At 36.9% G+C, this 23,572-nt stretch overlaps 4 protein-coding genes across 7 annotated transcripts; 3 read left to right on the top strand and 1 right to left on the bottom strand.

Annotated features, from left to right (window-relative positions):
- Positions 1–8,322: 8,322 nt before the first annotated feature.
- Positions 8,323–10,427, bottom strand: LOC116001210. The gene is made up of 3 exons (XM_031241100.1): positions 9,384–10,427; positions 8,742–9,263; positions 8,323–8,700 (listed from the first exon to the last, which is right to left on the bottom strand). The coding sequence occupies exons 1-3, from the start codon at positions 10,425–10,427 to the stop codon at positions 8,323–8,325; spliced, it is 1,944 nt and encodes a 647-aa protein (XP_031096960.1).
- A 3,233-nt stretch (positions 10,428–13,660) lies between these two features.
- LOC116001586 lies at positions 13,661–20,266 on the top strand. Of its 3 annotated transcripts, XM_031241472.1 has the most exons (9): positions 15,130–17,683; positions 17,762–17,849; positions 17,935–18,655; positions 18,764–18,883; positions 18,964–19,038; positions 19,223–19,516; positions 19,607–19,806; positions 19,916–20,033; positions 20,125–20,266. In XM_031241472.1, the coding sequence occupies exons 4-9, from the start codon at positions 18,772–18,774 to the stop codon at positions 20,208–20,210; spliced, it is 885 nt and encodes a 294-aa protein (XP_031097332.1). In that variant the 5' UTR covers positions 15,130–17,683; positions 17,762–17,849; positions 17,935–18,655; positions 18,764–18,771; the 3' UTR covers positions 20,211–20,266. The 3 variants fall into 3 exon arrangements, with proteins under 3 accessions (XP_031097331.1, XP_031097330.1, XP_031097332.1); XM_031241471.1 differs by lacking the exons at positions 15,130–17,683; positions 17,762–17,849; positions 17,935–18,655 and adding exons at positions 13,661–13,816; positions 14,011–14,117; XM_031241470.1 differs by lacking the exons at positions 18,964–19,038; positions 19,223–19,516; positions 19,607–19,806; positions 19,916–20,033; positions 20,125–20,266 and having other exon boundaries at positions 15,106–17,683; positions 18,764–18,878.
- LOC116001209 lies at positions 14,158–16,674 on the top strand. The gene is made up of 4 exons (XM_031241098.1): positions 14,158–14,368; positions 14,448–14,597; positions 15,032–15,293; positions 15,435–16,674. The coding sequence occupies exons 1-4, from the start codon at positions 14,158–14,160 to the stop codon at positions 16,672–16,674; spliced, it is 1,863 nt and encodes a 620-aa protein (XP_031096958.1).
- LOC116001588 lies at positions 20,237–22,794 on the top strand. Of its 2 annotated transcripts, XR_004094246.1 has the most exons (8): positions 20,237–20,370; positions 20,477–20,689; positions 20,776–20,874; positions 20,948–21,046; positions 21,140–21,439; positions 21,563–21,614; positions 21,802–21,847; positions 22,510–22,794. XR_004094246.1 is itself a non-coding variant. In XM_031241473.1 (7 exons), the coding sequence occupies exons 1-6, from the start codon at positions 20,305–20,307 to the stop codon at positions 21,569–21,571; spliced, it is 786 nt and encodes a 261-aa protein (XP_031097333.1). In that variant the 5' UTR covers positions 20,237–20,304; the 3' UTR covers positions 21,572–21,614; positions 22,510–22,794. The 2 variants fall into 2 exon arrangements, 1 of the variants encoding a protein (XP_031097333.1); XM_031241473.1 differs by lacking the exon at positions 21,802–21,847.
- The last annotated feature ends 778 nt before the right edge of the window (positions 22,795–23,572 follow it).

Raw genomic sequence — 23,572 nt, 5'->3', positions numbered from 1 at the left:
CGGTGTATGTTGTAGCCGTTTATGTGTTTGAATAATAAATTTCCTAGAGTAAAATAATGTATTTTTTGAGTTAGAATAATGTACTTTATGTGTTAGAATAATGTATTTTATGTATTAGAATAATAAACTTTCTAGGGTAAGATAATGTATTTTATGAGTTAGAATAATGTATTTTATATGTTAGAATAATGTATTTTATGAGTTAAAATAATGTATTTTATGTGCTAGAATAATGAACATTATGGATAATAAGATAATATATTTTATGAGTTAGAAAGGTGTACTTTATGTTTTAGAATAATGAACTTTATGAGTTATAAAAATGTATTTTATAAGTTAAAGTTATGTATTTTATGCTTTAGAATAATGTATTTTGAGCCGTTTTGGACCCCCACTGTACACGCAATGATATATAGAGTCCAAGGGTTCAAAATTTAGTATGTGAAATCCTAACTCCAAGATGTTATTAGTGGGAGTTGAATCCTCATCCTACCATGTTGGATGATGAAAGGTGACAAGTGAAAAGGGCAATAGAATCTTTTCATCTTGTCCATCTTTATATAGTCTTGTAGTACTGTGAATATTTTCAGTCTTCTTCTTCTTACATTGTAACAGACCACTCTCCATTCAATAAACATCTTTATCCTTCTTTGCTCTTGTTACTACCGTTAGTGCCTATTCCAACATACCATTGAAGTGCTGACTTTAGGTGAAGCGGTCTGTTACTTGATATAGCCCCACATGATCTCTCATATTAGGATTTAAGAAGTGAATATTGAAATGCTCCATATGAAATATTTGGGGTGCGTTTATTTTTTAATTGAAATCAAAATTAAATACTTGATAATTAAAATTAGTTTTTATAAAAGTAATTTTTTCGTTTACTGGATTGGAATCATAATTAAATTTAATATATATGGAATCAGAATCTTTAAAAGTATATGAAATCGACTTGATAATTAAAATTAGTTTTGAGTTAATTACCGTTTTGGTCCCTCGACTATGACGAAAGTATCAAATTGGTCCTCGGCTTTTATTCTTGGCCGATTAAATCTTCAAGTATTGATTTTTTGTCCGATTTTATCCTTCGTCTGTTGGGGTGTTAAGTGGCCATCTACTTTGAGGGCATAATAGTAATTTCAATTGAGACTTTGAGGGTATTAGAGTCTTTTCACTGGCTTTTCTCCCATTCACAAACTCCTTTCGTAGGAATATGCAGTACGGCGATTCACGATCCAGTATGAGTGTGGTTCACGAACTCCTCCTAGGTACCAAAGCTGCTTCTTTGCAACAAACTCCTCACATTCCAATCGCGCTCACCGCCGTCGACTCAAATCATTGTCTCACCGACAGCGAAGCTCTCCTTCTCCGGAGGCCTTAGACTTCCGAAGTTCACCGTCAAATGTTTAGAGACAAAAATTCCATCCCTTATTATTTGTATTAAAGCTGAAGTTGGAGACAAACTCGATGGAGATGGTCACTGAAACGCTCTCTGAATCGTCCTCACCGGCGGCGACCGCTCGGTCGCCGGAGGACCAAGATCTCCTGTAATGGAGTACTAAGAAGACGAAACGAGGTCGGGCTTCGATGGAATCAGCGACGCCAAAGTCTTCAGAAATGGTAATCCAAGAGATGCCCGCAGGAATCGGATTTATGTCCCCAGAATCGACCCAATGGATAACGCCGGTGGAAACTCCAAATCAAGCTTAGACCCAGAAGGAAAAGCCCGCCTTCACAGAAGTTGACGAGGACTCAGATGACGGCATCATTGACGAATCCAAGAACGACCCTAATTGCCCAACCATCCCGGTAACGAAGGAGGAGAAAGCTAGGCTACGCCGTCCATGGCGAAGGTCACTCATCATCAAAGTCTTGGGCAGAAAAGTCAGTTACTCATATCTCCTTCAGAGGCTGAAACGTATTTGGAATCTTGATGCCACCTTCGATCTCATCGCCCTAGACCAAGATTTCTTTATTTCTAAGTTTGAAACGATTCGAAACTATGACTATGCTAGATTTGAAGGACCATGGGTCATACTAGATCATTATCTAGTAGTACAGGAGTGGAAACCAAACTTCAACCCAAGAAGAAATGTAATCGACAAACTGCTCGTGAGGGTCAGATTTCCAGCACTGCCGATTGAATATTTCGAAGATGATTTTCTTATGAAGATTGGTAAACAAATTGGCAGACCCTTGAAACTGGATACGACAATGAGCCTGGCATCCATTGGCAAATTTGCAAGGTTGTGTGTAGAAGTAGACATTAACAGACCTCTGCTCTCTAAATTCAATGTGGGGGAGACAGTAATACCCCTTGAATGCAAAGGTATTCATATGGTATGTTTTAGCTGTGGAATTTACGGGCAAAAACAAGGTGAGTGTACAAAAGATGGCGGCAATGACCCGGGCAAAGGGGAGACCACCGCCCCGCATGACCAAGAACTACCTCCCTTTGATGCTACTAACCAGTATAAGGGGAGACCGCCAAGTGAACCCAGATATGATCTTAAAGCCAATTATGGAGCCTGGATGCTGGTGACCAAAAAAGATAGACGAGGTCAAAGAAGGGGCGGCAGGACCCTTGCTGCAGAACAGAGGAATCCACAGAGGAACCCAATCCCAAAACAATATCAGACGGGCTCTCGATTTGCAATGTTGGATGGGCTAGAAGAACCAGATCCCAGAGTGGCATATGAACCGGATTATAATTTGCAGAACACCCAAGATATGGGAGCACCTTGCCCAGGATTCGAACATCTCTCGAACAGAGAAGCATGAACACATATCAACAGAATTACAATGCACGCCCGAATCCCCACCAAGGGAATGTGAGAAATGTAAGAGCAAACACTCAAGGCGCCATGCGAGGCAGAGGGGGTTGTGGAAATGGACCAAGGAGAGCAGTTGCGGAAACGGAACACACGGTTGTGAGGGGTTCGGACCGAGGAAAAAGGATAACAATCACAGTTGTTCATCACCCCAATGACCAACCTGAGACCTTGCATCGATCGAATACTGGGCTTAACTACAAAGAACACCCACCAGACACTAGCCGAACCAACCCAGATGATCTTGAACCTCCAGATGAAGCAATGGCAGACGCAAATCGTCTTGATGGTCAGACTGACCCTATGGTGGATGGCCACCCGCGCTCTTGAGCACTGCTTTATGTTTTTTTGTCTGTTTAATTATGAACTGCTTAGTTTGGAATTGTCAGGGTGCGGCCTCGAGATCATTCCGGCGCACCCTTCATCAATTTTTTTCTAACTATTCTTTGTCTATTGTTTGTCTTTTAGAGCCGAAAGTCTCCGGCTCCCATGCTAACGAAATTTACTCAAATTTTGGTTTTGAAGAATGGGTTCGAGTTGAAGCGGTTGGCTTCTCAGGCGGGATATGGGTCCTTTGGAAGGAAACACTGTCCATCCAAATCATCTCCACCCACCCTCAGTTTATCAATTTGCAGGTACAAAGAGGAAGTGAAGCACCTTGGATCCTATCAGTGGTTTATGGTAGCCCAAACATAGCACTACGCATGAAACTTTTCTCTGATCTCTTCTCTCAGGCCTTCCCTGCCCAATCTCAGTGGCTTATATGTGGAGATTTTAACTAAGTCACATGCCAAGACGAGGTGAGCAACCCAACATGCTTTAACGCAACGCGATGCTCATACTTCAATCAGTGGATTTTCCATGAAGGGCTCATAGATTTAGGATATAACGATGCAAAATTTACCTAGATGCAGGGCACTCAGTCAGACTCGTTTAGGGGAGCACGACTAGATAGAACATTTAGCAACACTGAGTGGAGAGTTAGATTTCCTGAAGCCAAAGTCCAACACCTATCCATGATTGACTCGGACCACACCCCTCTACTCATCTCGATAGAATCAGCCCACTCATCAGCAAGCAATGGATGCTTCAAGTTTAATGTTGCATGGACGAACCACCCTGGGTTCCAAGCATATGTCGACCAGAACTGGACATCAACTGATCTGGAAGTAAACAAGGCTGCCATGAGCGAAACACTGATTAAGTGAAACAAGGAAACCTTTGGAAATGTCTTCCACAGGAAAAACGTCTCATTGCAAGAATTGGTGGAGTTCAAAGAAGCATGGCGCAGCACCCACAAACTGATCTCATAAAATTGGATAGAAGGCTACGCAAGGAACTAGAAGAAACTCTCTACCAGTAGGAATTGATATGGTTTCAGAGGTCAAGAGAAGAATGGATAATGTCAGGCGATAGCAATACCCGCTTTTATCATACGGCGACGGCTATTAGAAAAAACTAAGCCGGGATTAAAACTCTCAAGACGAATGAAGGCACTTGGATCACTGACAATACTCTCCTGGCCAACCACGTTCGTGACTACTTTATTGAGTTGTTTACAGAAGATCATAACTGCAGCTCACATCGACTACCACATGGCTAGTTCCCTCAACTCAGCGCACATGAGTGGAATTGGGTCAACAACCCTTTTCAAAATGAGGAAGTGAAGCAAACGCTCTTTGATATGGAGCCATGTAAGGCTCCCGGTCCGGATGGTTTCACAGCAAGCTTCTACCAAAAGTCATGGAATATAGTAGGGGGAACTGATGATGTATAGATGGGAGTGTAAAAAGAGGGTGTAAATGTCGTTCCGCTGAGGATTGGGGCTATGGCACGTAATTGTGTGAATTAAGAATACTAGGCACTAGAGTATGTGAATCAACTAGAATCCAAGCAACTAATAACTGAATGATGGAAAATAAAAGAAATAAATTGACTAAGGAATTAACTGTATGATAAGGGAATGGGTCAGCTTAGGGGAATTGTAATCTTGATATTCTAACAATCTCAAAATTTGGGAAAGAATAGTTAACCTAGGGATTTATGGGCAATGCACGTAAGAATTCAATTTAGTTACTTTCGTAATCAATAAACAAAATTAGGCTACAATTGCCCCACTGTCGTGATGCATCAATCATAACCTTGAGCACCTAAGCATTGTAAGCCACCAAAATTACCGCCATTCTCATAGTAGGAAAATTAGGTTGAAATTGGTAAGGCTCGAGTTCTCCATCCAACTTTCGTTATAATGAATCCCTCTCCTAGACTAGCAATTAATTGTGGCCATCAATCAATAACAAGTAGAAAGAAATCCTCAAATCAACATAAACCCTAGGTGAAAGATTCAATCCCTTTATGCAATAATCATAAATTGAACATCAAGATTAACACCCTAATCCAAACCCATAAGCGAATTGCTCACGCATGATTGAAGTAAACAAAGCAAAGCAATAATAAATAACCATAAACATTGCAAGAAATCTGAGAAAAAAGTAAATAAAGGAATAAGAGAACTTAACTGATAAAGAACAAATCCGACTTCAATCCGAGATTCCAAGCTTGAAATTAAATAATCTAATATGAAACTAATCTAAACTATGCTAGGGAAATATAAAGAGAAGGGGAAAATAATCTAACTAACTAGGGTTCAGAACTCTGTCAGGGAACACCTTCAATTGTAGAGAATAGGTAGAATATATAGGAGATAGATGGGCCTTGGCCCATTAGGCAACTTCCAATTCTTTTCCAATTTGTATTCTTGTTTTCTTCCATCCTTGTAATTTCCTTTTCTTCCAGAACTTGTCCAAAATGTTCAAAAATTCTTCCTTTGTTGTTCCTTGTAGATAATTCAACACTTGGACAATATAACACACAAACAATTCCCAATTTCACTAGGATAAGGCAAATACAACTAAAATAAGGGGTGAATTATTGTACAAAATATTAGATATCAACTCCCCCACACTAGAACTTTTGCTTGTCCTCAAGCAATTACCCAGGATAATCCACCCTCCAGGCACTGCAACTGATCACACTTCCTTCCTGCTCAACCAATCATTCCACCAACCAACTTGTACAACCTAACCTGCTTCAAGAATCATCTCAGAATCACAAGTGAGTTCCCCTCTCAGGCCAATAACCGGGCACCCGAAATTAGGTAGATTAGAACCCTGTATGCACATGTACTTAGATGAGATTATGTAAGACTTGGCTTAAGATGAACTCCCGTAGACATGCCCTTCATACTCACATAGATCACTCTAAAACTGTATGCTAAGATCAAATAGGACTTTATTTGGCTTGTAATGGGGCTAAGGGTGAGTGGCTAAACAAAGAAAGGGTATGGAAAAATAAACAAAAGAAAGAGAATTTCATACCTATTCACAACTAAACCTAGAGGCGATATGGAAAATATGAATCAAGAGAGCAAAACATAATTGGAAAGACAAGAGTATTCTAAACTAGTGGGGGTGAAGACAATTATTCGAGCAACCTGACTTGCACTTTTATTCATCCTTCTTTTTCTTTCTTTTCTCTAACAACCATTTTTCTCTTTTTTTTTTCTTTTCAATTTACAAACATTTTCTTTCCTTCAATTCAAACCAACCAAACAATTCCTTCACCACACCCCCACACTAGAACCAAGATAACAGGAATAACTCTATCAAAAGTAAGCTCAAATAGGGAAATCTCCTCTAAATTAAAGAACAAATGCTACATTCTCTCTAAGGGTGAATGAAAATATATGGTTAAGGGCTAAGGGTTAAATAATATGGTTAAAGGCTTGGGCTAACAACAATGGCCTATATCACTTCAAAGCATGCAAATTCTAGACTTCACTATGAGAGCACTGAGACAAGCTATGATAAAACAGGTATCACCGGAATCCAACATAAGCCTTCACTAGCAATGCATAACACACAGGGGAAACATTTAGGTTAGAGGTTAACCCAGTTATTGACAAGAGACTGAATTAAACACAAACTCAACCTTGAATCATCCTTGACAAGCTAGGCTGCACAAGTACCACCAAACAAACCACAAACCAGCAGGAAGTAAAATGGTCACAGCCACAACACAAGGAAAGCATACTACCTTCAGCTGCAAATTGAGTCCTTCAAGCAAACTTCATCCAAATTTCATCAGAAATAGTACTCCCCCACACTTAATCTAGACATCGTCCCTGATGGACAACCAAGACCCCACATACGAAAAAGTAAAGAGATACCGAACTAGAAATCAGAAAAACAAACAAGAAACTGGAATTTTTTTTCTCGTACGGTCTGCCATCACGGCTTGGGTCACAGCCGGGATGTGGGTTGTGACCCAGAGGCCTCTAAACTGCTATTCAGCATTGGAATTTGGGAAAAATGTCACGGGTAGGGTCACGGCCGGGAGGGAGACCGTGACCCAGAGCCCTGGATCACCCTGTAGACACTGGAAATTGTTGGAACTCCTCACGGGCAGGGTCACGGCCGGGATGTGGCCCGTGACCCAGAGCCCTCGTTTGCTATGTACGTACTGGAATTGTTGGACGGTGTCACGGCCTGGGTCATGGCCGGGATGTGGCCCGTGACCTAGAGCCTTCTGTTGTTCTGTTCTGGTGGAAATCGACGGCCGGGCGTTACAGCCGGGGTCATGGCCGTGAGCCTGACTGTGATCTAGGCTTCTGTTTTCGCACTTCTGTTCGTTTTGCGTCCAAGCTCGGTTTCACCTGCAAGTTAGTCCAAACTATTCCCTAAAACACTTCTAAACTATTTCAAAGCATAACCTCTTCAATTCTAACTATTCCCAACTCTCTCAAAAGTAAAATAGCGCAAATCTCTCACCAAAATAACCCAAGGAACACCCTGTGAACAGAGAAAAACTCCTAACTCCACTCCGAACTAAAATAAAAAGAAAAATGCAGTAAAATAAAGTGCAAAAAGTAAAGGATAACATGATCCCATGAAGCGCTGAGTTTACTGTCGTCAGCTCGACTCAACCTCATGGATGTCAGGTGAGATTGGGAACCACGCGATCCGGTGGCTTTTTGAATTTAACCAGCTCCCTCATCCATCTTTTGTAGAAACCATCAAGACCAAAGAATTTTTTCTTTCGTTTCAGCACACTTGACTTTTCAGGGGGTTCAGGATCAATTGGGGGAACATGCAAATCCCCTAACTCAACCTTTCTACTTTCATCAGTGCACTCACCCAGCCCTTCTATCAAGTAACACTCATCAACATACGAGGGCTGGTGCTTCGCCATTTTGAATATGTCAAACTCGATCTTGTTCTCAGCCACCTCCATCCAAGTTTTCCTCTCCTCACATCAATAAGTGCACCTGTAGTAGCTAGAAAAGATCTACCAAGTATAATAGGAACCTTTGCATCTTCCTCTATATCCAGAACAACGAAATCACCCGGTATAAAGTACTGATCAATCATGACCGGGACATCCTCAAGAACTCCCACCGGACACTTAATGGAGCAATCCGCCATCTGTAGGGTCATGGAGGTGGGTTTTGGTGTGCCCAGGTTGAGCCTCTTGCATAAAGAAATGGCATAAGACTAACACTGGCACCCAAATCACACAGAGCACCCCTAACTACAAATCCACCAATGATGCAAGGGATGGCAAAACTACCTGGATCTTTCAGCTTAGGAGGTAGTTTATGTTGAAGAACTGCACAGGTCAAGGCTCCTTCGCTCAGATCCACCACCGCACTCTTCTCTGGCTTTTTCTTATTGCCTAAATTATTCTTCAGAAACTTTTTGTACGATGGAATCTGAGTTGCTACTTCAACAAAAGGCATGGAGATCTCCAGCTTATCTAACATCTTATGGAACTTGCTCTCTCTATCAGAATCCTTTGATCTCCACAACCTCTGTGGATATGGTAACAGGTTGCAAGGTATAACCGAGTCACCTGCCTTCTTGTTCCTCTCAGGCTTCTTGCTAGGATACTCTCATCCTGCTCAAGAGCTTTCCCCTTAACACTATCTCTCTGCACTACAGGTTCCTCCTCACTATCATCAGGAACATCCTCAACCTGAACGCCCTCATCCTTATCAGCTTTCTCAGGCACTAGATCATTTGAAGGAAAATGGGGATCCTTCAAAGCTAATCCGCTTCTAGTGGTGACTACATTCACTTGGTGCCTTGGATTCTCTGTGCTTGCTGGTAGTTTACCATTCGAAAATGAGGCTTGATTAGGAAACTGATTACCACCACCCTGCTGTTGCCCCGTGAGGCTCTCTATCAATGCTTGCTGAGAGCTTAAGGTAGCTTGCTGAGTGCTTAAGGTAGCTTGCTGATTCTCTACGGTTGCTTGTAACTTGCTCATCTGAGCTATCATGGTGTTTATTAGAGTCTGCATATCAAGATCCTGAGATGGTCTAGAGAAACCTTGACCTTGATTGTTCCTGAAATTCTGATTCCCATGTTGGAACTGCCATTGATTTGGATTCTGACTATTCTACCCAAAATTCTGATTGTTTCTACACTGAGTTCCTTGGTTTCTACCCCTGTTCCCTTGATTACCTTGAAATCCTAGTGGATTGTTCCTCACTTGATTTCCTTGATTGTTCCAAGAGGGAACAAACTGATTCCTTCCTTGTTGCTGATAGTTCCCATAACCTTGCCCTTGGCCTTGTAGTCTAGAATAACCAATGAGATCAACTTGCTCCACATTAGGCTGAGGGGCTTGGTTACCGGAGTCTAACAGATGACATGTCTGAGCTACATGATTTCCACCACAAATTGCACAACAGGCTACAAGAGGTACCTGTGGCACAGAATAAGGGTTAGGAACATAAGGATTCTGTGGAATCAATGGAGGCTGAGCAACTGCTTGGACACTCTGAGTAGGAGCCTGTACTATCTGCTTTAGCATATGTTGTATAGAATCCAGCTGAGCCTGCATTGCCATCTTTTCTTCAACTTCGAACATCCCAGCTGGCTTCTCTCTCTTGGGTATATCATCCCCCTCAGTATACCAGTAAGTATTGTTAGAGGTGATCCTCTCAATCAACTGCTCTCCAGCTGCCGGTCCCATATCAATGAAAATACCCCCAAAGGATGAGGTATCTAGAATAATCTGTGACCGGTTAGTCAATCCCTCATAGAACGATGAAATAAAGTCACATGAGGTCATCAAATTCTTTGGGCACTGCCTCCTCAACTCCTTAAATCTCTTCCAAGCCTTAGGAAGATCTTCATGGCCAAACTGCTGAAAATTCTGGATTTGTTTCTTTAACTTGGCAGCCTTAGAAGGAGGACAATACTCCTGCATAAAAGCTTTGTGGAGCTGTTCCCAGGTAATGAAATGGTTGGCTGGAAAGGAATTCAACCAACTCTGTGCTTGATCTCTCAGGGAAAAGGGAAACAGTCTCAGCTTGATAGCCTCACTAGGAACACCATTCATCTTGATGGTTTGGCAGATTCGGTCAAAATTCACAATGTGGGTTTTCGGGTCTTCAACCCGAGCTCCTCCAAACTGATTATTCTGAACCATCTGAATGAGAACAGTCTTCAACTCAAAATTATTTGCCTCAATTCCTGGATATACAATGCAATCTTCTTCAGTGAACTCGGGAGCTAAATGGGCCACCATGGGATTTGCTTGTGGGACCTCCTAGGCAAACTGCTTAAACAGGTTGTGATTCATCTGATGGAGAAGATTTTGCATCCTAACCCCATAGCCTGGCTGCTGGTACACAGGTTGCTGTTGCATGAAAGGAGCTCCCAATCCTCCCCCAACATAGGCATTCGGGTTTGGATCAGCCATGAAGTTCTGTGCTTGATTCTGAACATTTGGCACTGGAGGATCAACACCAACTCCATGGTTCTCCCCAGCTACCTCTCTCTGCCTCTAGTGCTGTTGTGTGTTGACACCAGTATGGGCTGGCTGCCTAGTATTGCTACTGTCTCCGGTTTCCATGTCTACTTCGAACTCTCGGGTGTCCCCCTTCATTCCTTATAAAATATATGTATGTATGTATGTATGTATGTATATATATATGTATGTATTTGTTTAACTACTAAAATCAGGAGAAGAAAATGAACTAAAAATATATATATATATATATATATATATATATATATATATATATATATATATATATATATATATATATATAAAAGTCATTTTGAACCTACTACCTATGTGGGAAGCTACTCATATTATTTTGACAATGTTGAAATAGATGAATGGGAATATATGACTGCTAAGGATCTACTTAATGACTTAGGGTACAACATTGAGGATTGTAATTTATATGCATTGGTTGGGGATAAACTGACTAAGGTGATTTCAGATTTAGAGGCATGTGATTTAATAGATTTTGAAGGTAGGACAAGAGAAGTTGAGTTATGGGTTTGTTTGGGTGAATTGGATACAAGAGGAGCGTAGTGTGGATGTCTTGTTTGATTGTAATATTGATTACAATGAGCAAGAAGGTGATGACATTGAATTTACCAGATAAACTGATCCAACTATGGAGTATGATGGTATATTGGCGAGTGAGAAAGGTGTGGGTGAAGAACAAGACCATGGGTAAAATATTGACAAACAGGTTGGATATTCTGATGAAAGGTCACCATATAGTAGTGATGCAGAAGGGGAACCAGAGAAATGGTCACATTTTAGGGCTAGTACTGACATGGTTTGTCCTGTGTTTAGAATTGGATTAAAATTTGCTACTAAATCTGATTTTAAAGAAGCCATAATACATTATGCTTTTAAGAATGGGAAGGATTTAAAATTCTCCAAAAATGATAAGGTTATGTGTGGTGACTTGCAAACAGAATGGATGCCCATGGTCAATCACTCTTAGGTTAGACCCAAATTCTAATACTTGGAGGGTTACTACCTTTAATACTTGGAAGAATGAAGTAAAATGGCATTCCACATGGACAAGAAAGGAGTTTAGGGCCAAAGTCTGTAGTGATGAGCATTTCATAGTAACCAAGAGGCAAGCATTAAAGGCCATGAACCTTGCTAGGGCTGCAATTAAAGGAGACCTTGAGGATTATTACAACAAGTTTTGGAGCTAGTACCTTGAGATATAAAGAACTAACCCAAACACAACTTCTTTAGTAAAATTGAGTAATGTGGTTGAAGAAGAAGGGAAGAAGAGGTTTATGAGGTGGTATGTATATTGGGAGGAATGAAAAAAAGGGTTTTAAGCACTGTAGGAAGATTATAGGACACTACAAGAAAAACTATCTTTAGTGACAAAAATTTAGTGACGGGCAGAGAAAACCCTCACTAAATGTATTATTTACCTACTTTTTGTGAGGGTTACAAGTTACTCTAGCTAAAGGTTTATGATTTAGTGACGAAATTTTAACTTAATACTTAATTTAAAACTATACTCTCGTTATTGGTATGAAAAATGTTATTACCCTCACTATTGATATATGCCAATTATTTTACAAAAAAAAAATTCCCACCAAAATTTTTATTTTTTTGGCGCCCAACTCTGTAAAATCATTTACAGCCACCCACCTTTTTTCCATTTCTCTCGTTTTTTTAGAACTCTTCCATTTCTCTCTTCTCTTTCCAGCACTCACCATCTCAGTACAATATCTCCATTTCTCTCTCTTTCTCTTCACTCTCTTCTCTTCACTCACTTCTTCCCTTCACTTCACCATAAGTCACTGGTAGGTTTTTCTCAGGTATCATCACCATTTAGTCACAAGGTAATTTCTTAGTTTTCTCATTTTTGTTTTGTAATATTTCTCCATTATCTTGATGTTAGGGCTTAGAAAAACTCTGTATTTTTTTTGAAATATTTTCTCTATTTCTGTTGGGTAATATTGAGATTTTTGTTTTGATTTATAATTTTTTTGTCTCTCTATGATTTGCTGTCGATTACCACCGTTGCCGCCCGAAGATATTAGACGGTTACTTCGCCTCCACTGTTCAGAGATGGGCTCAACAGTTTAATTAGCTATTTTGGTCAGGTGTCTCTGCCTTCATCTTCCAAGTATTGCAAAACAGGTTTATCTCTTTCCCTGTAATTTGTTGAATATGTATCAACATGGTTGAAATGTCAGTATTTGCTGAATATGTATTAGGGCTTTGTGATTCTAGAAATTTCTTAACTGATTATGATGTACTGCAAGTATCTACTTCCTCGTTATGTTTTGGAAACCAAATTCTTTTTCTTNAATACTTGGAAGAATGAAGTAAAATGGCATTCCACATGGACAAGAAAGGAGTTTAGGGCCAAAGTCTGTAGTGATGAGCATTTCATAGTAACCAAGAGGCAAGCATTAAAGGCCATGAACCTTGCTAGGGCTGCAATTAAAGGAGACCTTGAGGATTATTACAACAAGTTTTGGAGCTAGTACCTTGAGATATAAAGAACTAACCCAAACACAACTTCTTTAGTAAAATTGAGTAATGTGGTTGAAGAAGAAGGGAAGAAGAGGTTTATGAGGTGGTATGTATATTGGGAGGAATGAAAAAAAGGGTTTTAAGCACTGTAGGAAGATTATAGGACACTACAAGAAAAACTATCTTTAGTGACAAAAATTTAGTGACGGGCAGAGAAAACCCTCACTAAATGTATTATTTACCTACTTTTTGTGAGGGTTACAAGTTACTCTAGCTAAAGGTTTATGATTTAGTGACGAAATTTTAACTTAATACTTAATTTAAAACTATACTCTCGTTATTGGTATGAAAAATGTTATTACCCTCACTATTGATATATGCCAATTATTTTACAAAAAAAAAATTCCCACCAAAATTTTTATTTTTTTGGCGCCCAACTCTGTAAAATCATTTACAGCCACCCACCTTTTTTCCATTTCTCTCGTTTTTTTAGAACTCTTCCATTTCTCTCTTCTCTTTCCAGCACTCACCATCTCAGTACAATATCTCCATTTCTCTCTCTTTCTCTTCACTCTCTTCTCTTCACTCACTTCTTCCCTTCACTTCACCATAAGTCACTGGTAGGTTTTTCTCAGGTATCATCACCATTTAGTCACAAGGTAATTTCTTAGTTTTCTCATTTTTGTTTTGTAATATTTCTCCATTATCTTGATGTTAGGGCTTAGAAAAACTCTGTATTTTTTTTGAAATATTTTCTCTATTTCTGTTGGGTAATATTGAGATTTTTGTTTTGATTTATAATTTTTTTGTCTCTCTATGATTTGCTGTCGATTACCACCGTTGCCGCCCGAAGATATTAGACGGTTACTTCGCCTCCACTGTTCAGAGATGGGCTCAACAGTTTAATTAGCTATTTTGGTCAGGTGTCTCTGCCTTCATCTTCCAAGTATTGCAAAACAGGTTTATCTCTTTCCCTGTAATTTGTTGAATATGTATCAACATGGTTGAAATGTCAGTATTTGCTGAATATGTATTAGGGCTTTGTGATTCTAGAAATTTCTTAACTGATTATGATGTACTGCAAGTATCTACTTCCTCGTTATGTTTTGGAAACCAAATTCTTTTTCTTTTGATTGCCTCAAATTTCTACCATTTCTTGGCCATGCTGATGAGTTTCTTGGAATTGATAAGAGTGATGGCTTTTGGGGATTGTATAGAGACCTAATGGGATTAATTGGTAGAGTATAAGATTACTGATATTTCTAGAAACTTGTATGTGGTTTGTTGTAGATGTGCAAAAACTGTCAACCCATACAAACCAGAGAACATGTAGTGACCTGTACGGGTTAACCAGAGGATGGGAGAATAAGCAACTTGTACTAGCATTAGATATGGGATGTTGGGAGAATAAGCAACTTGTACTAGCATTAGATATGGGATGTTTGATTATGTGGCAACTTGTACTAGCATTAGATATGGGATGTTTGATTATGTGGCAGAAATTTGCTGCCATTAGTACATGAGTACATTATTTAGCTTCTTAAATTTTTTCTCTTGATTATGTAGGCTTTGTTTTCTCTTTCAAGATATTCTAGTTTGGGATGAATATTAGGAGGAATTTTTTAAATTGCAATGATGTATTCTATATTTAGGAACTAACAGTTTTTTAATTAAATCATAAAGTTGTTTGCTTTCTTGTCTGTATCTTGAGAAAAGAAACTAATTCATGGGAATTTGGTTGAAGAAAGGTAAACGAAAGAAGACAATTTTATTCTTGAAAATTATGCAGACGTTGATATATTACATTATTTTTAGAATACTTTATATATAATTATTTTTTTAGTTAATAAAATATCATTTTATATTAAATTCAGGTTTCAATTTTTGCTATAAGGCTTTCATTATTCTGTTTATAATGGCACCTAGTAAGAAATGGATGAGTTTTTTCAATGACCGGTTGAACGAACAATATAAAGATGGTGTTCAAAATTTTTTGAATTATGCATTTCTCAAGACTGGTGAAGAGCATAAAATTAGATGTCCGTGTGTCAAGTGTAAGAATAGTGGTTATAGATCTCGTGAAGTGGTTGAAATGCATCTATATGTGTATGGAATTTTGCCAAATTATACATTTTGGTATCACCATGGTGAAAGGCGTGGTGAACCACAATATGATAATGAAGAAAAAGAAGAAAAAGAAGAAAAAGAAGAAGAAGAAAGTCAAAATGATGAAGAGATTCAAGAATTATTACAAGATGTATATCCTGATTATTATAGCTTTGGTAAGAGTGGGTCTAATATTGGTACTTCAAGTCATATTGAGCATGGAGAGGAACCAAATGAAGAAGCAAATGCATTTTACTGGCTGTTAAAGGACTTTGAGCAACCGGCTTACCCAGGTTGTCATACCTCTAAGTTATCGATTATTGTCAAATTGTTACATATCAAGAGCATTGGTCGATGGAGTAATGAATCATTTGATATGTTGCTTCAAATGTTAAAAGACATACTCCCATTAGGTTCATCTTTGCCAGAAACATATTATGATGCCAAAAAAATCATTAGAGATCTTGGTCTCTCTTATGAAAAAATAGATGCATGTGTTAATAATTGTATGTTGTATTGGAAAGGTGATGATGAGTTTGGTTCATGCAAAATTTGTGGTGCTTCAAGATGGAAAGAAGATATTCACAGTGGGGAAATTAAAATTAAAAGTAATGGAAAAAAAGTGCCACTGAAGACAATGCGGTACTTTCCTTTAAAGCCAAGACTTCAAAGATTATACATGTCTAGGAATATAGCTTCTTTTATGAGATGGCATCATGACTCAAGAGTGGATGATGGAGTAATGAGGCATCCGGCTGATTCTATGGCATGGAAACACTTTGATGAAATTCACAAAGAATTTTCTTCCGAGCCTCGTAATGTAAGACTTGGTCTTGCAAGTGATGGTTTCCAACCATTTAATCAATCCAAAACATCATACAGCATTTGGCCAGTAATACTCATTCCATACAATTTGCCTCCATGGATGTGCATGAAGGATTCTAATTTTATTTTATCAATTCTCATACCTGGTCCCGAGGGTCCCGGTGATGCAATTGACATCTATCTTAAACCTTTAATAGAAGAGTTAACGGAATTGTGGGAAGTAGGTGTTGACACATTTGATGCTTCAACTCGTCAGAACTTCAAATTGCATGCATCATTATTGTGGACTATTAATGATTTCCCAGCTTACGGGAATCTATCTGGTTGGAGTACTAAAGGTAAAATGGCATGTCCTCGTTGTAATAAGGACACATGTTCTATGTGGTTATCCAATTGCAGCAAGCAATGCTATATGGGTCATCGACGTTATCTTCCTAGCAAGCACAAATGGAGGAATGATAAAAGTTTATTTGATGGAACAAGGGAGTTGAGGCCACCACCAAAGTCAGTTTCGGGAAGTGATATACTTGCTCAAGTTAGTGATCTTGAAGGAATCACATTGACTAAAGATGTCCAAAAAAGGTGAAAATATCACATGAGAAGAGGGGTGATAATTGGAATAAGAAAAGTATATTTTTTGAACTTCCATATTGGAGCACCCTTTTATTGCGTCACAATTTAGATGTGATGCACATTGAGAAGAATATATGTGATAATGTTCTTGGGACAATTATGAATATAAAGGGGAAAAGCAAGGACAATGTTCAAGCACGCCTAGATTTAGAGGCTATGAAAATTAGACCAGAGTTGCATCCAATTCATAAAGGGGATAAACTTGAGTTGCCTATAGCATCATACACATTATCTAAGAATGAGAAGCACTTGTTTTGCTTATTTTTAAAGCAACTAAGAGTTCCAGATGGATTCTCATCAAATATTTCTCAATGTGTAAACATGAAAGAACATAAAATCTCAGGGTTAAAGAGTCATGATTGTCATGTTCTATTACAACATTTAATTCCTCTGGGAATACGTGGCCTCCTCCCTAGCTCAGTTTGTGAGCCCCTTATTGAGTTGTCCTTATTTTTTACTAGTCTATGTGCAAAGACATTAAGGGTTGATGAGCTAAGTCAAATTGAACAACAGATTGGTTTAACTTTGTGCAAGTTAGAACAAGTATTTCTCCCTTCATTCTTTGATGTGATGGTGCACTTACCTGTGCATTTAGCTAGTGAGGCAAAAATTGGTGGACCAGTCCAATATAGATGGATGTACCCCATTGAGCGAATGCTATATGAGCTAAAGAAACTTATCCGTAACATGGCTCGTCCTGAAGGCTCAATAGCAGAAGGCTATATTGCAAAGGAGTGCATGACTCTTTGCTCAAGATACTTGAAAAGCATTGGCACAAAATTCAATAGACTTGAGCGAAATAATGATGGTGGTTCATATACAACTAATGCTGAAATATCCATATTTTCAAAACCAGGACGAGCATTAGGAGCCGGTATTGCTCGTAATCTTAGTGATGATGAGTGGCTACAAGCTCATATTTATGTTTTAAAGAATTGTGATGAAGTTCAACATTTTCTCAAGTAAGTAAACATCTCTATGTAACTTATTTGTTGTGTTTACTATATGTAAATTAATGACTAACTAGTGCTTAAATGTAGTGAGTACTCTGAAATTCAAAATAACAATGTACCAGAAATGTCAAGTGATGAGTGGAATAATTCTTTTGTCGGATGGTTTAAAAGTAAGGTGAGTATTCCTAATAGTAGATGTTTTATAGTGTTTAGTAGTAAGGTTGTACATGTTTGACATATTCATTAAAATATATTTGTAGGTTACAGAAATGAATATGCAATGCCAACACACAAAAAGTGAAAGTTTACAATCGTTGGCTCGCGGTCCAATAAAATATGTGACATGTTTTAATGGCTATGTTGTCAATGGATTTAGGTTCCGAATTGAAGATAATGACAAAGGTTGTAGAACACAAAATTCTGGTGTGTATGTAATTGGTGACTTAGGTACTGAAACAAACCCTGTTGAATATTATGGAGTATTGACGGAGATTCTTGAGCTACAATATCTCGGTGCGAGACGGGTAGTATTGTTTCGATGTCGATGGTTCAATGTGCATGACAATGAGAAAGGAGCAAGAGTTGATGGATATGGATTTACTACAATTAATCCACAGCGTATTTTGAGAACAAATGAACCTTTTATTTTGGCCAATCAAGCATCACAGGTGTTTTATGCCATTGACAACATGGTTAAAGGTTGGCATGTTGTCATTAAAACGCAACCTCGTGATTTATATAAGATGCCACAGTCAGAAGAGGTCGAGAATGACATCGTAGAGAATGACAGCATAGAGGATTTAGGTGAAGCATATCAATATGGTGAATCATTTAATTTTAAGTGTACTGGGGATCCTGTGAATTTTGATAATCAGAGTACGTGGACAAGAACTGATGTGGAACCAATAGAAGTTGAAGTATCAACACTAAAAAAGAATAGAAAACGAAAAGCAACTTGAGAGGCTATTTATGATATCTCAAGTAATTTGATAGTTTTATATATTTGGTTTTGTTTACAGTTTTATTTTCAATGATTAATATTGTTTATATGTGTGGTTTTGTTTATCAATGTTTTCTTTTTATTTTCAGATCAGGTGATGAATGAAAAAAGTAGCAAAAACATGAATAACAAGCTTCCTAAAATTTTAGCACCCGGTATGTTGGCTCAGTTGCGTGGAAATAGACAAAATTCTTTTCACCCCGGAAATGGTAATGCATCACATGTCTTTGGCTGATTCTATTTTTTTTCTCAATTATTTACTTACATATATTTCTATCAACAATCTTAGGAAGGAGTAAACTTGGAACTTCACAATCATTGACTGCCCAAGAAATTCAAAGTAGCACCAACTATTCAACTAATAGTAAGAACATGCATTCTTGATTTTTTCTCATATTAATATTACATACTAATTTATACAAGTATATTCTATACTTTTATCAATAAAAAAAATTTAAACTCTTAAATAATGTTGAAATAGCAGTTTTGTATTTATTTCCTCAACTAGTATTTATAATTCTAATTATTATTTTATTTCTTTTCAAAAGGTGGTTTCTCATCTCATACTCTGGTTATGCACTTTGAGGAACTAGAATTTCAAGAAAAGGATTTTAATGAAGATAGTTCTTTTTTGGATATCTTAAACTTATGTAAAAAGTTTGTTGACATCTATTCCGTTGGAATCAAAGTCACTGATGGCGATGGTAGGCCATTGAAAAATGATCGAGATGTTCTAACTATGGTTATGAATCATGAACATGTTAATTTCATACATGTTTATATGGAAGTGGATCAAAATGCCCAACCTTTGAGTTTTAAGATGCCAGAAGACAATACACTAGGTAACATTATATATGGTTATTCATTGTTTTAAAATTTTTTTTTTTGTAAAATTTAATTACTTGTGCTTAATTACTTTTTTATGTTTATAGCTCCACGTGTCCCATCAAATCCAACAGTGAGAAACATTAAGATATTGGGTGATTTTAAGGTGAACAAAAAGGTAAAAATATGTGGGGCCGTCATTGGAGGAATTGAACAAGCAAGTACAGTTCAATTATTTATTGCTATTTCTGAGAATTTTGATATGGAAGAAAACTTAAAAGCTATCAGTGAATCTAAGACTGAAAAGGTATATTTATGGCTCCTAAACTCATGCTTATGTTAAGCATTAAGAAATTTATTTATTTTTATATATTTTTAGTTATACTTTAGATTACTAATTATCTTTCTTGGTTTAGGAGTTCTATTTGCCCTTAGAAGCCGTAGGTCACTATGTTGTGGCAAAGTATACTCCTATCAGTGAAGATGGTAAATTTGGTGAACCTGTGTTTGTCACATCTAACAAAATGGTCGAAAGTGAGTTATGCTTATTTTATAAAAGTAAAAGTTTATATAACATTAAATATATCTTGTATACAAATATTGATTGTTTCATTATATTTAATAGTTTCATCTCCCAGAAAAGAAAAAAAAGTTAGAGGGGAAAACAAGAACAAAAAAAATTGTAGCTTTGAAGAAAGGAGAAAAACTTGATATTGTATTCTACAACAATCGTCCAGTGGGAAAAAATCATCAATATTGGTCAAGACACTTAGGAAAAATCGTGCGTGACCGAAATATTTGTCCAATGCAAGTGCTTTCATGGAAGGATATACAAAACACAGAAAAGCAGCACATGTGGGAAGCAGTAAAGGTATAAGTTAATAGTGCTAAAGAACCATCAAAATATTATTATGAATTAGTTATTTAGCATTATTTACAAATTTAAAAATTGTGTATTGACATTTAAATTGTTATAGGAATGTTTTGATAATCCCAATATTGAATTATACCGTGATGATACCCTAGAGCATTTGTGTACTTTGTGGACAAATTGGAGGTCACTTTTGAATGTAAAATTTGTGAGGCCTTACAAAAGTAAGGTTGAGGTTTTAAAAAATGTTCCATCTGGAGTAAATGTTGAAGATTGGAAGTGGCTTGTCACTAACAAGTTTATGACAGAAAAGTTTCAGGTATGCTTTTATAGAAATGATGGTTTTACATATTATAAAAATATTTTTTTTATTTAAATAATTAGTTACATTTGAAATTCATGCAGAAAATCAGTCAACAAAATACTAAGAATAGGTCTGCATCGGATATGGGAATGCCTCATCGGATAGGGAGTAGGCCACATAGAGAAATCATATATGAAAATGTACTAAACTATACTTGTGGTAGTTATCTATGAATTTCTTCACCTAGAATGACTTTTTTTACTCAACTTATAGGGAGGTAAAGATTCAACACCACCTGACTTGGGAGTAATTTTCTTAAAGACTAGATGCAAAAATGAAAAACTAGACGGGACAAGAGAAAAAGAAAAATATGTAAGTGTCATTATTTAGTCCCTTTGCATAATATTGTTTATTTTTATCTTGATACCTTTTCATTTACTTTTGACTATTTTAAACTTTTTATAGGATGAAATTGTGAAGACTATTATGTCCAATCCATCACTTTCAAACCTTGAGATTGTTGAAAAACATTTTGGACAGCAGCGCCACGGTCATGTATATGGTTATGGGGGTGGAGTAAAGCGAAAAAATTTTAATGATTCTAAATATACTTATATCAAAGAGTTAGAGGCTAAGCTCCATGAGAAGGATGAAGAAAACCGTAACCTTAAGAGGCGCATGGATGTATTTGAAAGTAGGTTGATCCGAATAGAGAATGGAGATTTACCATCTCTTGGAACTACCACTAGTGATGACATTCAAGAGGTACATAATGTAAATTGAGACAAACACTTAACTGTTGCTTATTATATAAAGGAATACGGAGTAACTAACTTATATTATTTTTGGACTTCATTGTACCAAATGGCTATATTTTTATCATTGCAGGATGCTTAGAACCCAAGATATTAACATTGTTTCTTTTGACTTTAGTATTAAGGTAAAATACAAATTTCTATTACTTTTACGAGTATAGGTATATATATAAGTTGTGACTTTTGGAAAATTTAATGTTAGATGACATGAAGGAACTAGGTGCATATCAAGTTTTTTATTTAATTATTTTTGTACTAGCATAAGGTTATTACCTCCTTTTGAGTATTCTTATATTTTGCATTACAATGTAGGTAACTTCTACTGATTATTTTAGCTAACAATGTGCTTTTGGATGATGTAAGTTCACTTCATTTGTCTAACAATGTGCTTTTGGATGATGTAAGTTCACTTCATTTGTTTATATTGATATGAAATTTATTTTTCCTTTTTGCTTTGAATATTGATGCTTTTAGTTTAAAATTGTTATTGCTATATTGTGATGGAACTAGCTTCATGTCATTAAGTTGTCTCATGGACTATATATAGTTTAGTAATTGTATTAGGAAGTGATTGATGAACTAGTATCATGTCATTAAGTTGTCTCATGAACTATATATAGTTTAGCAATTGCATTAGGGAGTGATTGATGAATTACATTTTAATCTTTTAATGAAATATGTGACTTTGAGAAGTTTGTGAAGACTAGGAATATATATATATATATATATATATATATATATATATATATATATATATATAAAAGCAGCAAAACTTTTGATACCTTTATCTTTGATGTCATGTTTACCAACACTTGTAAATAAATTGATAAGCAAACAAAACAGGCAAGGGATACTTTTATTAGAAAACAACAGTTTCCTGACCTTTAATAAGTCCTTGAATGCATCAGTTTGATATGCATAGTGGCATGTATATATGCATACATCAATTACTCACAATTGCAAATTATTATTTATTCAATTATACTGAGTATATTCTTGTTATCTATTTTTATTTACCAGGTGACAAAGCTATTGATGAAAAATGGCATGCCGAACACCGCATCGAAAGTAAATATTTTTGTGTATGAAGTTGATTGTACATTTTTGCTTTGGGGTTATTTTTGTCTAAACTAAAAATGTTTATTTGTACAGTCTCACCTTTCAAAATAGCCAATAGATACATTACTATGGCTATTTGTTAACTATAATTAGTTTCTTTGCGTTTAGTCTGTACAAAGTTCTGTGAAACATTTCATTTTGGTAGTGATGATGAAGTCTTTTAATATATTGATAAGTTTACTTTGATTGCATTATTGTTAAAATTATAAATTGTATTAATACAATATCTATAGTTACAGTATAATGTCGATGATCAAAAAATGTATTACAAAAATTAATATTTAATGAGTAATAACAAGATATAAAAATTAAAATTAGAAAAAAAATTAATAATAGAATATAACATTTAGTGACAGGCAAAATCTAATATAATGAGAGGAAATTTCGTTAGAAAATAGTAATATTAACGACGGGATTTTCCATCATTAAAAGAATATATGAGAGGAAATTATGCTATTGAATAATTGTATTAATGACGGGATTCTTTGTCACAAAAAGAACACTTTAGTGACGGTAAATATACTATCACTACATGCTCACTAATGACGGTATCATATCCCGTCATTAATTGTTTTTATCCTCGGAAGATATAACGACGGGTCGCGACGGTAAATTTCCCGTCATTAAAAGTCTTTTATGATGGTTTTTGAACTTTTAGTGACGGTTTTACTTCTCGCTAATGGACAATTTTCTTGTAGTGGGAGTTGATGGCTGCCATCTGAAGGCTAAGTATGGTGGACAGTTGCTCACTGCCACAACATTAGATCCTAATGATGGTATTTTCCCCTTGTTTATGCATTTGTTGAGGGAGAAAATAAAGATTCTTGGGTTTGGTTTATGCAAATACTAAGACATGACTTGACTTGGGGATGGGTTAGAGCCAAAGGACTTGTGGCCGAGCGACATAGCTATGGCACTCCCACGTGAGAGGTCACAAGTTAAATTCCCAGTGGGGGCGTTGGCT

Source organism: Ipomoea triloba, chromosome 13 (assembly GCF_003576645.1).
Source record: "Ipomoea triloba cultivar NCNSP0323 chromosome 13, ASM357664v1".
Taxonomy (NCBI): Eukaryota; Viridiplantae; Streptophyta; class Magnoliopsida; order Solanales; family Convolvulaceae; genus Ipomoea; species Ipomoea triloba.
This window is presented reverse-complemented; position numbering and strand designations above follow the sequence as displayed.

Coding starts and splice junctions, on each gene's coding strand:
- LOC116001586 (XM_031241470.1), top strand. CDS start 16,776: ATGCACATTGAGAAGAATATATGTGATAATGTTCTTGGGACAATTATG. Junction 17,684..17,761: donor GAAGTTCAACATTTTCTCAA/GTAAGTAAACAT, acceptor GCTTAAATGTAG/TGAGTACTCTGAAATTCAAA. Junction 17,850..17,934: donor TCGGATGGTTTAAAAGTAAG/GTGAGTATTCCT, acceptor ATATATTTGTAG/GTTACAGAAATGAATATGCA.
- LOC116001588 (XM_031241473.1), top strand. CDS start 20,305: ATGCAAGTGCTTTCATGGAAGGATATACAAAACACAGAAAAGCAGCAC. Junction 20,371..20,476: donor ACATGTGGGAAGCAGTAAAG/GTATAAGTTAAT, acceptor AAATTGTTATAG/GAATGTTTTGATAATCCCAA. Junction 21,047..21,139: donor CAAGAGAAAAAGAAAAATAT/GTAAGTGTCATT, acceptor AACTTTTTATAG/GATGAAATTGTGAAGACTAT.
- LOC116001210 (XM_031241100.1), bottom strand. CDS start 10,427: ATGGTGGCCCATTTAGCTCCCGAGTTCACTGAAGAAGATTGCATTGTA. Junction 9,264..9,383: donor GGAACAATCAAGGAAATCAA/GTGAGGAACAAT, acceptor AATCAATGGCAG/TTCCAACATGGGAATCAGAA. Junction 8,701..8,741: donor TGAGAGGAACAAGAAGGCAG/GTGACTCGGTTA, acceptor CCATATCCACAG/AGGTTGTGGAGATCAAAGGA.
- LOC116001209 (XM_031241098.1), top strand. CDS start 14,158: ATGGTTGAAATGTCAGTATTTGCTGAATATGTATTAGGGCTTTGTGAT. Junction 14,598..15,031: donor ACTAGCATTAGATATGGGAT/GTTTGATTATGT, acceptor TATTAAATTCAG/GTTTCAATTTTTGCTATAAG. Junction 15,294..15,434: donor TTGCCAAATTATACATTTTG/GTATCACCATGG, acceptor TGATTATTATAG/CTTTGGTAAGAGTGGGTCTA.